The sequence below is a fragment of the Camelus bactrianus genome, chromosome 15 (genome assembly GCF_048773025.1).
Source record: "Camelus bactrianus isolate YW-2024 breed Bactrian camel chromosome 15, ASM4877302v1, whole genome shotgun sequence".
NCBI lineage: Eukaryota > Metazoa > Chordata > Mammalia > Artiodactyla > Camelidae > Camelus > Camelus bactrianus.
The window spans coordinates 60478445-60491377 of NC_133553.1; the positions used below are offsets into that span (position 1 = coordinate 60478445).

General features: G+C 47.3%; 1 protein-coding gene across 4 annotated transcripts in view; it reads right to left on the bottom strand.

The window, feature by feature from the left end:
- Positions 1-2146: 2146 nt before the first annotated feature.
- Positions 2147-12933, bottom strand: part of SPRED2 (sprouty related EVH1 domain containing 2) — a 112790-nt gene continuing 102003 nt past the window's right edge. For all 4 annotated transcript variants that reach the window (XM_074341243.1, XM_074341240.1, XM_010963771.3 and 1 more), the window contains 2 exons: positions 7948-8097; positions 2147-5475 (listed from right to left, as the gene is read on the bottom strand). In XM_074341243.1, coding sequence (XP_074197344.1) covers positions 4810-5475; positions 7948-8097 — 816 coding nt within the window. In that variant the 3' untranslated portion in view covers positions 2147-4809. The remainder of the gene's footprint in view (positions 5476-7947; positions 8098-12933) is intronic.

A 12933-nucleotide genomic window follows, 5' to 3' on the forward strand; every position in this document is an offset into this window, starting at 1 on the left:
AGTCAGCCTGCCTAGTGCCCCTCTGCAGCCTTCACAGGGGCTGCTGAAGTTTCTGCGAGAGCCAGAGAGGAATCAAAACCTAATTTAAAATTGCAGAGAGGTGAAGAAAAAGAAATCGCAACATACAGGTTGTAGGTCTAGATACTTACAAATACCCACAAGGGCGCCAGCCTCCTGTGCTTCAGAAAAAGTTGTTCTCTCCGGTTCTCGATGCTTCGTCAGAAGAGAGGAGGGACTGAGGAAGGAAGGAGCATTCTGTGCACTGCACTCTCACTGTAGCGTGAACTGTGATCATTTAACCTGGTGGCATGCTGAGGGTGGGTGTTATCCCACTTGTCCTACCTGGGGAAACTGAGGCTCAGAACAGTGACATCACTTGCCCGAGGACTGATGGTAGTAATGGCAGAAGACTGTCCAGCGACCGAATTAATGTGGTTGCTCTACGCCTGCTTCCTCACCTGTAAAGTGGAAGTGAACCCTCTACTCTGCAGAGGGTTAAAGATGATGGATGTAGTGAGCCCAGCTCCTGGCTGAGCACGCAGAGCACCAGATGACAAGTTCATCCTGAGGTAGCCCCATGGGCCCGAGAGAGCAGGGAGCACTGGGCGAGGCTCTTGCTTGGTGCCCACTTTTCAAGCCCACAAAGAGGGAGAAGGTGAGCAGAGCTACCAGTGAGTCTGGGAAAGGACCTGGGCTGTGCAGTTTCCTGGTTTGGTCCTTGCCTCACGTGACTGTGGGTTACCTTAGTAACCGATGCTTTCTAAGCCTCAGTTCCTCAACCCTAGGCAGGATGATGGGAGGGACATGCCTCGCAGGGGGATGAGGGTCAGGTAAGACCTGAGGGCTCCTGCCCCCTGCAGCTCTGGAGGTGCCTTTCAAGTTCTCCTCTCATTTTTAAAAAAATCAGAGCAATTTATTCAGGATTAATGGTCATAATAAGTAAATGCATATATTATCTTGGCAGATAAATTTTTACTTCAATTCTCCCTCAGATCAATCGCTTGATTCCATCAAACTTCTTGAAAACGTGTTTTACATTTGATGTTTTTATTTCTTCCATGGTGACTCTTCACCCCACTATAATCTGGCTTGTGCCCCTCCTACGCTAATGAAAGAGCTTTCATGACTCTAACAATCTTTTTTCTGAACTATCAATGGGCATGTTTTTTTTTTTTTAATTCAAGTATAGTTGATTTACAATGTGGTGTTAGTGTCTGGTGGACAGCATAGTGATTCGGTTATGCATATATTCTTTTTCATTATAGGTTATTACAAGATATTGAATATAGTTCCCTGTGCTATACTGTAGGATCTTGTTTATTTTGTATACAGTGGTGTGTATCTGCTAATTCCAAAACTCATCTATCCCTCCTTCTGATAATCTCTTAATTACCAATCTTCATGGTTAGTTTCTCTCCTAAGACGCTCTAATTTCTAGCATCTCCTGTTGCTTTTCACCTTTGTCGGTAGCTTGGAAAAGTGGACTTTTGGGAAGAGTTGAGACTAGGCTGGAGGGGACCCTCTACATCTCTCTTTTTAAGGCCCCCACTTGTTTCTCTAGAGAAGGCGCTGGAACTTTCTCTGTGAACCCTTAGAAGACCCCACAAGACCCTACACTTTCCTTCCTCCAGGAGATTGTCCCTGTAACTTTTGAACATCCGAAGAGCCCATTAGGAACTGAAAGTGGGCCAAATACCACTGCAATCGAACCGCTCTGAGACCAAGGATCTTGCGGTTTTAACTATGTTCTGTGAGAAACTGTCTTCCGAATTCCACGCACACGCGCGCGCGCGCACACACACACGAAAGGTTCAGCAGGAACCAGTGGAAAACAACTGAGAGGAAGTACAGCTGTTCCCTCTGAGGAGCACGTGTGGGGGAAGCCAGGCCGCGGAAGAGGGGGTGTTCCCCGGGCGGCGACATGCAGCATTCTTTTCACTTGAGGCATCCGAGCCCAAGGAGCGGCAGCCTCCCCCGGGGAATATGACATAACCACGGGCGGGAAGGGCCTCACAAAAACAGGCCGGTGTCCACACATCCTTCTCCAGAGGAAACCCCTTCCCATCCTGTGTGCGAGAACTTCCACGTCCGCAGGGGCTCACCCGCCACCCCGTCTCCAGCTGGACAAAGAGCCCGCAGCCAGCCATCAGATAGGATGTGTTTGTATTTACACGGTACATTTTAAAGCAATGGCTACATTGGTCATACATATTAGAAACCATAAAAAAAAGTTAAGAACTAAAATGTACATCATACACTTGTATATATATTTTTTACACAGAGGTAAAAAGGCTTATTATAAAAAAATCAATACAACGGGGTTTTTAGTATACAGGTAAAGAATGAATTATGCTTCAGGCACTTTAATTTGTTAATGTGAGCAAACAGCTTGGTGGAGGGGGCGGGGGTGGGGGTCGGTGGGGGAAGCTTCCAAACAGAAAATCTTTTGGTTAATGTTTTGTTACCACAGATACAAAAATAAAATCTGAATAATTTCTCTCAGATGATTGACGTCAGTATGGCAAAGCTGACTGGGAAAACACTGCACGCTGTTCAGCTGCAGTGTGGCAATTAGAGAGACGTATTTACATAAATGTCCCCATGGCTGGGCTATCCTTGTGCCCTTAACCGCTGCCTTCTTCACAAACCAAAAAGGATACGCGGAGTAAGACTCATTAGCGTTAACTCTTCAAAGGGGTGGAAGAGGACAAGGGGGAAAGGAAGTTAGAAACAGTAACGACTAACTAGCGGTGACAAACAAAAAGCGGCCGGGGTATGTGTCTTCTTACTGAAATAAATAGGGGCACTTGAGCTGCGGTCGAACAAAACATACATTAGTGTTGTGCTTTGTAGAGAGGAGACCTTGAGAAAGGGCCTGAGGAAACGCCTCAGGTCTGGGGAGAAGATGGTCTCTCAACAATGTCTGGAGGCTGCTTGAAGGTTTTCTAGATGTTCTCCAGGCTGGGAAGCGGCTCTCTTCTTACATCACCAGATTGACAGCTCGCTGCTCTTGTCCCAAACCAGAAGGCAGGCCCAAGCCAGCCACTCCAACAAATGAAAACATCTACAACGGAACTCGTAAGCACACTGGGTATTTACATGGATGATCTGATAAAGAAATGCTATGTGCTCTCAGGCAAGCTGAAAGCATTCCCATGAAGGTAAGCGTGGCTAGCACTGTCCCAACACGACTGGCAGCCTGGAAAAAGAAAACAGTCCCTTTCCTTGAAGACTGATGTCCTGTGTGCAACAGAGAAGGGATGGGGCGGTGGGGAGAGAGGGATCGGGCCGTGCCCTGAGCTGGCAATTACCACAGGAAGATCATGGCAGGAAGATCATTGCAGGTAGATCCGCCAGCGTTGACAAGCCTGTCCCCTAGGGTCTCCACGACGTTCTGATTGTACTATGCTAGATACAGGTAACCACTCTCCACTTTTCTTTCTGCAGTAAGATTTGGCTATTCCTTGCAATATATTAGAAAAATACTATTTTCCAGCTAATTAGAGGCCTCCCATGTGGCAAGGTGCCAGGTAGACCCAGCCTGCGGACCTAACCATCTGTGCACCCGAAGTGGTAAGTCTGGGTTTGGAGTTGCAGGAGAAAGACACTTAGGCTTTGGAAGGGTTTCTACATATGGCCTTGTTTTTTCCCAAGTATAAATGAAGAATTTGATGACGTGAGATTGAGTCCAAAATGAAGACAAGAACACAAACCCATGAACAAAATGCAACCCACCACTCTTCAAATTGATGACATTTAAAATTTCCCCCAATTAATAGAAAAATAGCCACTGGGGGGGAAAGTTCCTATAGTGTTATTTACCACAACCTCACTGTTTCTCAACTGGTCCGGGTTTGGAGAACACCAGTTTGTGTTTGAATAGACGATTTGGTTTGCAAAACCATGAGCAAAATTTCTTACATCATTTGCATTGTCTTCTAATATTGCTAAATTTTTACAAGTGGTGGCGACACAATTTTAAAAAGTTCTACGTTAGGGGTAACTGGGGAGGCTCAGAGAAACCTGAAATCCCCCTTCTAGCCCTGGTCCGAGAGGATGCAATGCAGTTTAAAGAATTTTCCTGATTCTCACAAGTTAATCTGAAGTTAAGGCTCAATTCTCAGTCATTTTACAAGTGAATGTTTTGCATCAGTGAATGACGGATTTTTTTGGGGGGTGGGGGTGGTGACAGAAGATGAAGGATGGGCTCAAGATAGAAACTGCAGCTTACATGGGAAGTTTGGTTTCGAAAAGTTAAAGCGATCTTGCTTTGTGGTAGAAGTTTGTTAACTAGCTCACCTCCTGTACAGAATAACTGACTGCAGGTTAAAATACGTCTGGTAGGGTTTCATCATCTGACATCCCATTTCCACAGGAACCCGAGGAAGCAAGCTCGTGAGCAACAGACAAGCTGAACCAAGAGAAAAGATGGCCTTCGGTGCTCTTGGAAAAACCAACAAAAACCCACCAAAAATCAGCAGTACCCACTGCAGGCACCTTTGAACTGGAAGAGGTGGGCAGGAAGGATATGAAATCAGCACAAAGCATGAGACAGTAAGCTTGGTTACAGATCGTTAATAACACATCAGCGTCTGCGCGGAGGTTCCCTTCCTTAGAACACTGTGCGTGCGAGCGTGGGTGGGTGTGGCTGATGCGGAGTGGGTGGCCGGGGGTGCAGAGTCCACCGGGCAGGTTCCCCGGGCCGGAGCGGCGCCTCAGGTACCCGGGAGCGGGGGAGACGATGAGAGGATGGAGGAGACAAGTTCCCTTGGGGCTGTGGATGGAGGAGGGCGAGGGAGGGAAACCGAGTCACACAGCCGCTTTGTGCTTCCCCCCGCAGCACCTGCACATCACTCCGCAGTGGTAGCAGGCCCGCAGGGGCAGGTAACAGCACATACAGGGGGCCAAGAAAGACAAGGCAATAAGAGCCATCCACCGGAGGCAAAACTTCTCGTCGCTAGTATCGCACGAGCACGGGTCTGTATAGTCTCCCTCGGGGTCCGACATACAGTGATAGAGCATGCTGTCCGCACACCACATACAGCTCACCCGGCGGATGCAAGTTCTCACGGAGTCGGGCGCGTCCTGACAGTGGCCCCTCCGGTTCTCCTCGTGGTTGAACATGTCCCGGCAGTACTCGCACCGGGAGCGCTCGCCGTCCTCCTTCCGCCGCCGGGACTTGCCCCGGGAGGGCTGCGTCTTGATCACGCTGCCCCCGCGCCCTTTGGGGTCCTCGCCGAGGCCAAAGTCTGAGGAGTCCACGTAGGGGTAGTTGTAGTCGTGCTTGGGGACCTCGCCCTTGGCGAAGCGCACGTAGGAGTCCGCGTCCTCCGAGGGGTCCAGGTATTTGCCCCTCACCGGCGCGTGCCGGTAGTCCTCATAGCCCGTCATCCAGATCTTCTCCCTGGGGTTGATGCGCACAATCTCCTCGTCGTCGTCCGGGAAGCTCACCTGGCGGTAGGGCCTTGGTATCGGCTGCCCCAGGAAAAGGAGATGTTATTTTATAGCAGTGGCTAAACCCCTCCCCACCAAAAAACCAAAACCTCCAGTATGCATGTTTCACCTTTACAAAACCATTTCTTTTTTTTCCCGTTTTTTTTTTCTTTGAAGTATAGTTGATGTGCAATATAAGTTACAGGTGTACAATATAGTGATTCATGATTTTTTAAGGTTATACTCCATTTATAGTTGTATATTACAAATTATTGGCTTTACGACTGACCCATCCTGTAATTACTGCATAGCTTGTGGGTCAGACATACTTCAAATTATGAGTTTCAATCCCTTCCCGGGTCAGGAAATCAATTTGATGGGTCGAGACCAGCATTTCCCCTCTTTTTGCTGACGTACTGCCATATATGCAGGAACGTGTACACACTCTGAGAATAAAGTTTGAATTTTCAGAAGCTGAACATGCCCAGATAAAAGAGCAGAACTCGAGTCCTCCCTAGGACACCCTCACTGCCCTTCAGTGACCTCCCACCCCTGAGGTGATGGTGGCCGCTAGCCTGATGTCTAACAGGTTAGTATCACCTGTTTTCGCACAGTACGCACTGTTTTGTAACTGGCTTTTTTTCTTTTTTTTCCCAGTGAAACAGAGGAACACTGGACTGCACTGCATGTTACAAGGTAAGTACATTTCATTATCTTTGTGTATGTAACATGTACACTGGGCCGTAATATAAAATGCATGTCTCTCTATGGGTTGTGTTCAAAAAGGCAAAAGGGGATACCAGAAACTATAAGGCTCACAAGTACCTTATAATCTGGTTGGGAGGATAAGATGCTGGGACATGAAAAGGTTCTAGAGGCTGACTGCCTGGGCTCGAATCCTGCCAGGATCTCACAGGTAGTGCGTGGCAGAGCTGGAATCTGAGCCTGGGAGGGCCCGACCCAGAGCCATACCCTGTAGCCTCCAAATCCAACCTGTATTCTCCCTTAGAGTGAAACAGTCATCTCTGCAGGTGGTCCTGCTAGAGTTGGCATCAGTGCCTTGTCCAGAGCAGCAGGCGCTTGAATAAATAGTTACCGAATGGATACAGGTAAGCCTGCCTTGCACAGGGCATCCCAGTTGTGGCAGACAATGATTTTCTGCCTTCGAAGCCTTTGAGTATGAAGGCTTTTTAAGGGGTGAGGAGCATGGCTCTGAGTATGGAAGTCACTAAGCCTCAGACTTGGTTTCCCTGACTATCAAACCACACAGGGCTATTGTGAGAATGAAGAGAGAGAATCCATCCGGTGTCAGCACAGGGCCTGTCACACAGAATACACTTGATACCTGTTGCCAGGATTGTCATTATAATATTGTCACAGAATTTATCACATGGTAATTAGATTTACCCACCACTTCCCATCAGACTGTGAGCTCCTTGCTGGCAGGGGCCAAGTCTCACAGGCTTTGCCCTAATTCCTGTCAGATTCTTGATGTCAGAGTTTCCCCAACTTTGGAAAATCACAGTCCTACAGTATTTGCAAAGAAATCTTGGGAGCTGACACAGACTCTGCTAATAATTTATTTTACAAAGTACGGAGAGTCAAAAAGTCAAGTCCCATCCACTGCTATCATAATGTGATTTTGATGCCAAAATATTAGGAAATACACAGTAAAATGATTTTGAAAAAAAGAGTCATATAAACCTAGCTTTATGTTTTAAAAAACCTCAGTGCCTCATGCTTTTTCTCTCATCAAAGTAGAGTGGCGGCCACATCGCCCACAGTTTAGGAACCTGCTCCAAAAAACAGCTGCTTGGTAAATATTTGCTGAATTCCTGAATTCCAGCTATAGCTAAAGCGCCCTGAGCCAGCCTGGGTCTGCAGCTGGCAATGCCAGGGGGCTTGAGTCAAGTGTACAGTATTCTTTTTTTGAAGGGGGGTAGTAATTAGATTTATTTACTTATTATTTTTAAAATTATTTTTTAACGGAGGTACTGGGGATTGAACCCAGGAGCTTGTGCATGCTAAGCAGGCGCTTTACCACTGAGCTACACTCTCCCTACCCCAAGTGTACAGTATTCTGCAGTCTTGAACGCAGCCCTGTGCTTTCACACAAAGCCAGGAGGCCGTTGACAGAGGAATGTTGGAGGCAGCAGTGTCCTAGGTGAGCAGAGCCCTGTATTTCAATCTTGTTTCACTAGGGTCTCTCTCTCTCTCTCAGCCTCAACTTCCTCATCTATAAACTGGGGATGCCGAGGACCTGCCTTATCGGTAATTTGTGAGGGTAAGAGGAGATAAGGCACATAAAGGGTTTGGCAATGTGTCTGAAAATGCACAGAAAACTGAGTAAGGGTGAGCCGCCCCCACCCCTCCAGAATGGCGGTGTGGACTGCAAAGCAGGAGCCCAGAAGCAGCCCAGGCTCGGGCATGTGGCCACACAGGAGGGGAAGGAGGCCGTTCCAGAATCGGGAGCCATCCACCCCGTGACCTCCGACGAACGAGCCTGCCGCTCACCTGTTCGAGGTGATAGTGGTCCGTGGGGTATGGGTCGTGGAGGTGGCCCAGGGTATAAATCCTCCGGTGCTCACAGGATGTGGGCGAGGAGATTGTCCGAGTAGGTTGTTCCCTCTTCTGAGACGAATTAGAAGAACTGTCTGTAGCTGTCTGCATAGGAGGAGGTAACCAAGAAGTTAATTTAAAAAAACAAAAACAAAAACCCTAACACACTGTCTACCCTGACTTGTGGCGTCTTGCTGGACTTCCTGAAATCTCGAGTTTATCCTGGCTGTGGGAGGCAGAGGACCCCTGAAGGGCCAGATTGTCTAAACATGACGGGCAGAGAAACCCAGCCACCAGACCCTGGAAAGGTGGGTTTGTTTTCTCAAATGTGGGAGCAGCGACCGGCGCTGAGGAAGGGCTCACTGCACCAGGCCTCCCGCTGGTGCGTTCCAGTTTGATCAAGAATGGTCACCTGTTTGTGGCCCTGGCTGCGAGGTCCTCGAGTGAGCACAGGAGAGGCAAACAAGCAGAAATCAAAGCCATATGTTTCTCTGTGGGTCTAATCCCAGCCTGGGAAAGTCTCAGAGATAAGGATGCGTCAGAGGTATTATGGGTCCTGGCTTTCTAGGAAGAAATTTTGTAATCTTCAGCTTGGAGGCAAGCGTGGGGGGTCACTTTAAACTGGAAGTAAGATGGACGCTTGCAGAGAGGGACGAAGGCCACCATCTCTGGGGGTGAGCACAGATCTGTTTTCCCAGAAGAGGCGACGAGTTCAGTTTGGAGCCTCTGTGAGGGTATCTTTGGAAGGTGGTCAGATATCAGGATGTACTGTGGCTGTGCGCAAAGCACGGGCCTGATCGCCTTCCAATATACCTACCACCTAGGTGCTTTGTGTTCCCAAGTGATCCCAGGAGCCACAAGCTCATTCAAGAGCTTTGTAAGATGCAGCTGGCACCAACCTTTAAAACCAGGGCACCTCAGAAACCCCATTACTCAGTAACTTCCATTTCCTTACAGTGATGCACCCTTTTTTCTTCTTTTTTTTCCCCAGATAAATGAAATGGTTTCCTTGAAATCTAGGTGTCCTATTCTGGTAAATAACTACAAACTCCTCCTTGGCTGTTGCTCCTCACTCTTATATTCCCATTATCTCATTTGCAGATTTCTCTCCTTTTATTTTACTGTTTTTTGTTACTCTCATAGATCCTTTTGGGGGCAAAGCAAGGATCAAATAGACTTAAGAAAGTTATTTTTACCTCTTCCCCATTTATAAAGTAATAAATGCTCAGAAAAATGGGATTGCAAGCATTCAGGAAAAAGAAAAGATACCCATATTTCCATTATGCAGCACAACCACTGTTGATTTTTTAAAGCTTGGTGGACAGGTGTAGTATGCCTCTGGAAAGCCAACCCTCCTGGATTTTTCTTTAATTTTGGTCCACGTGATGTGGGCTGAAGCCTGTTTCCAGTCCCACAATCCATAGTGACTAATTCAGATATGAACACACACAGTCCTATCTGAGGCAATACAGAGAGACTTTGGATGGAGAGGTCAGAAAAGATGCTGTCTCTGTCTCTGAAGTTAAGATCTAAGGGCCCCCCCTAAGCCTGGAATCCTAGTGAGGGTGCAGGGAAAGAAACTGCCCGAGGATAAAGTAAAGCAAAACCAAGGGAAGAAGGTCCCCACAGACACCATTTGAGCTTCTGGATCCAGCCAAGCCTGAATCATCACTCACCCTAAGATGTCCCAATGATACAAGCCAATTCCCTTTGGTAACTTAACCCAGAATGCGTTGGGTTCGTCCCTGGGGTGAACTTTTCCCTCACTCCCGATTCCTTCTCTGTGGCAGCCGTTCCACCTCCACCAGCATCACAGCCCTGGCCTTGCCTTTGCCTTGCTTACTCCTTTCCACAGCAGGCGGAGTGCAGTTGGGCATCCAGAGCCTGCTTCATTCCTTCTCTGCTTCTTGGGAGCCACTCGATCGGCAAATAGCACGTGCCGGCAATCATTCTTGGGACAGTGTGGTCCACTTGGAGGTGGAGGGCCCACCGCAATGTGGGGAGGGTGTGGAGACCCAGCGCTCATGTGCCTGGTGGGGCAGATCTGTCCAATCCTGGGGTCCAGCCCTGGGATGCCCATTTCCCACAGATGTAAGCCAGGACTAATATCATCAGTAATGAAGGGTCTCCCATCATTTTTTTCTCAGTTGGTACGGAGCTCAGATAGGAAAGAGTCGCTATTTACCCCTCAAATCCCAGTAACTAAAAAAGACCAAATAGATACACAAGACTTTTTCCTTTCTTCCAAACTCTGCCCTGTCCTCCAGCTCTCACCGACCTTTTCCTTATGTCTTTGGAGGTACTGCCTCCCTCTTTTAACACATGTGTGGTTGTAGGTCGACAGCACAACAAAGCAAACAACCCTTAACAGTCTTATGTTATGTGAGGGCTTATGATGTGCCAGGCCCTGGCTAAATGCGAACACGACTGCAGGTAAAATATCACGTCCATATCAGACAGGAAAACGGAGACTCCGAGAAATGCAGGACCCTGCCCACCGTGGGAGGTGGCCCCTGCCCACCAAGCCCAGTGGGATCTCCATGCACAACACCACTGCTTCTCAAGCCCGGGAGAGCCCACGCCCGTGTCTGCTCTGTGTTAATCTTGGTGAAATTAACCCAAGTACAACTTTTCCAAGTAAGAAGGTGCACCCTGATGTATACAGTCCCTGGAGATGAGGGGATGGTATCTCATAACACAAAGGTTTCTACAGATCTCAATAAATACTTTCCACATGAGTAGATAAGGGCTCTTCGGTGTGATTCAAATCTCAAGGGTTAAACTCTTATCCAACACCCAAGTGACAGTCACATCTTAGGTTAGAAGCTACCCTGGGATTGGACACTGTTATATGCACTGTGCATTTGGGTCTCAGAGACCCAGTTAACACATTGTGGCCACCTGTGTGTTAGTCATCTGTTCACCCGAATCCACCCTGTTTTCTGGGACCTATCTATGTTCAGGTTAACAGTGTATGGAACATCATTCTGGGAAATGAGGCACGCCTGGTATTCCTGGTAATCCTCAGCCAATCAAATGCCACCTTCTGACACTCCCATCCTTCCTCCCTGAGCCAGACCAGCCTCTTCCCACTGCAGAGTCAAGTGCAAAACTTCCTGGACAATTTTTGGACAATTTAGAGAATGTGAGACTGAGAAAGACCTTTCGACATCTCCTGATCTGATGACAAATCTGTACAGAGGAGCAGGGAGGCCAAAGGACTGAGGTGCGCCCACAGTTCACCACCTCCCTTGGGATGTCCCAGCCCAGCCCCCAGCCTCCCGCACCTCACTGCTCTGGGTTTGCCCGGACCCTGGGAAGAAGGGCCCATAGGAGAAAATCCATCAGAAGCCAAGGATCATCTCAGATCTCTGCTATCTAACAAATCCTGCCAAGTGGTGAGTGACCTACCAACAAAAGGGATGTGCTATCAGGGCATCTCCGAGAGAGGCGAGGGGAAAAACCTCCTTTCACCACATGCCCCTCTGAACTGGTGCCCCCTAACTGCTCATGAGAAAAGCAGCCCACTAAGCTGTGCACATACGTACATCAACAAGCAAGATTCTAGAACGTGGCTGTGTTACTTGTGTGCACAAGCTAATGACACGCACCAGCCTACCAATCTGACAGCCTCATCTTCAACCTGGAAAACTGGCTGCGTTTTCAACTTGCCTTACTGGGGGGGTGGAGGGTGGGCACCTTGGAACTGCTGCAGGTTTGAGCTCAAGAAGAACACAACCAGAAGTCCTCCACGCCTGGGGACCTCAGGCTCCTTAGTGGGGTGGCTTCGGCGGCAGGTGTCCCAGAGTCAGAGAGGAGTCAGAGCCAGCCTTTGATGCCACTCACTGTGAACAAGGCCAGACACGGCTGTTGCCACCTGGGAGCCGGCTACTTGGGGGAGGTCCTGTGCAATGTGATGCAGTGAGCACAACCACTGCCCCTTGTAAATGCACCCTCCAAAAAAACCTACCTCTGGGTTTGACCGTCTCAATGTCAGTGTTTGCCAGGATTTCCAGCATGATGTGATAGTGGCCCTGTTTCCTTGAACCAGACTTTAATGGGACAACTTCTAATGATTCTCTATTAAATACAATGTTTCCAGATAACCGGAATGATGATAAAATTCCAAAAATTTCCTTGTATTCTAGATTGCTAAGGGTTTTCACAGCAAAAGATGTTGGATGTAACCAGATGGTTTTTTTTGTATCTATTGAGATGATTAGTCTTTCACCTTTGTTTCATTAATGTCTGAATCAAACAGTTAAGCTTTTCGAATATGAACTATCTTTGCATGCCTGAGATATTTTCTACTCTAATGATCTTTCATTAAATTTGTTGTACACTAAATGTTCATTGATAGATGACTGGATAAAGAAGTTGTGGTATATTTACACAGTGGAATACTACTCAGCCATAAAAAAGAATAAAACAATGCCATTTGCAGCAACATGGATGGACCTAGAGATTGTCATTCTAAGTGAAGTAAGACAGAAAGAGAAAGGAAAATACCACATGGTATCACTCATATGTGGAATCTAAGAAGAAAAAAAAGAAAAGGACACTATGAACTCATCTACAAAACAAAGACCTGCAGACTTAGTAAACAATCTTACGGTTAGGGAAAGAGGGTGGGAAGGGATGAATCTGGGAGTTAGAGATTTGCAAATGTTAGCCACTATATATAAAAATAGATTAAAAAAACAAAATTTCTTCTGTATAGCACAGAGAACTATATTCAGTATCCTGTAATAACCTTTAATGAAAAAGTATGAAAACAAATATACGTATGTATATGCATGACTGGGACATTGTGCTGTATCAGTAATTGACACATTGTAACTGACTGTACTTCAATTAAAAAAAATTTAAAAATTGTACAAATATTTGATGTGATTTGTTAATATTTTACTTTAAAACTTTACATCTAGACTCAATGAGTTG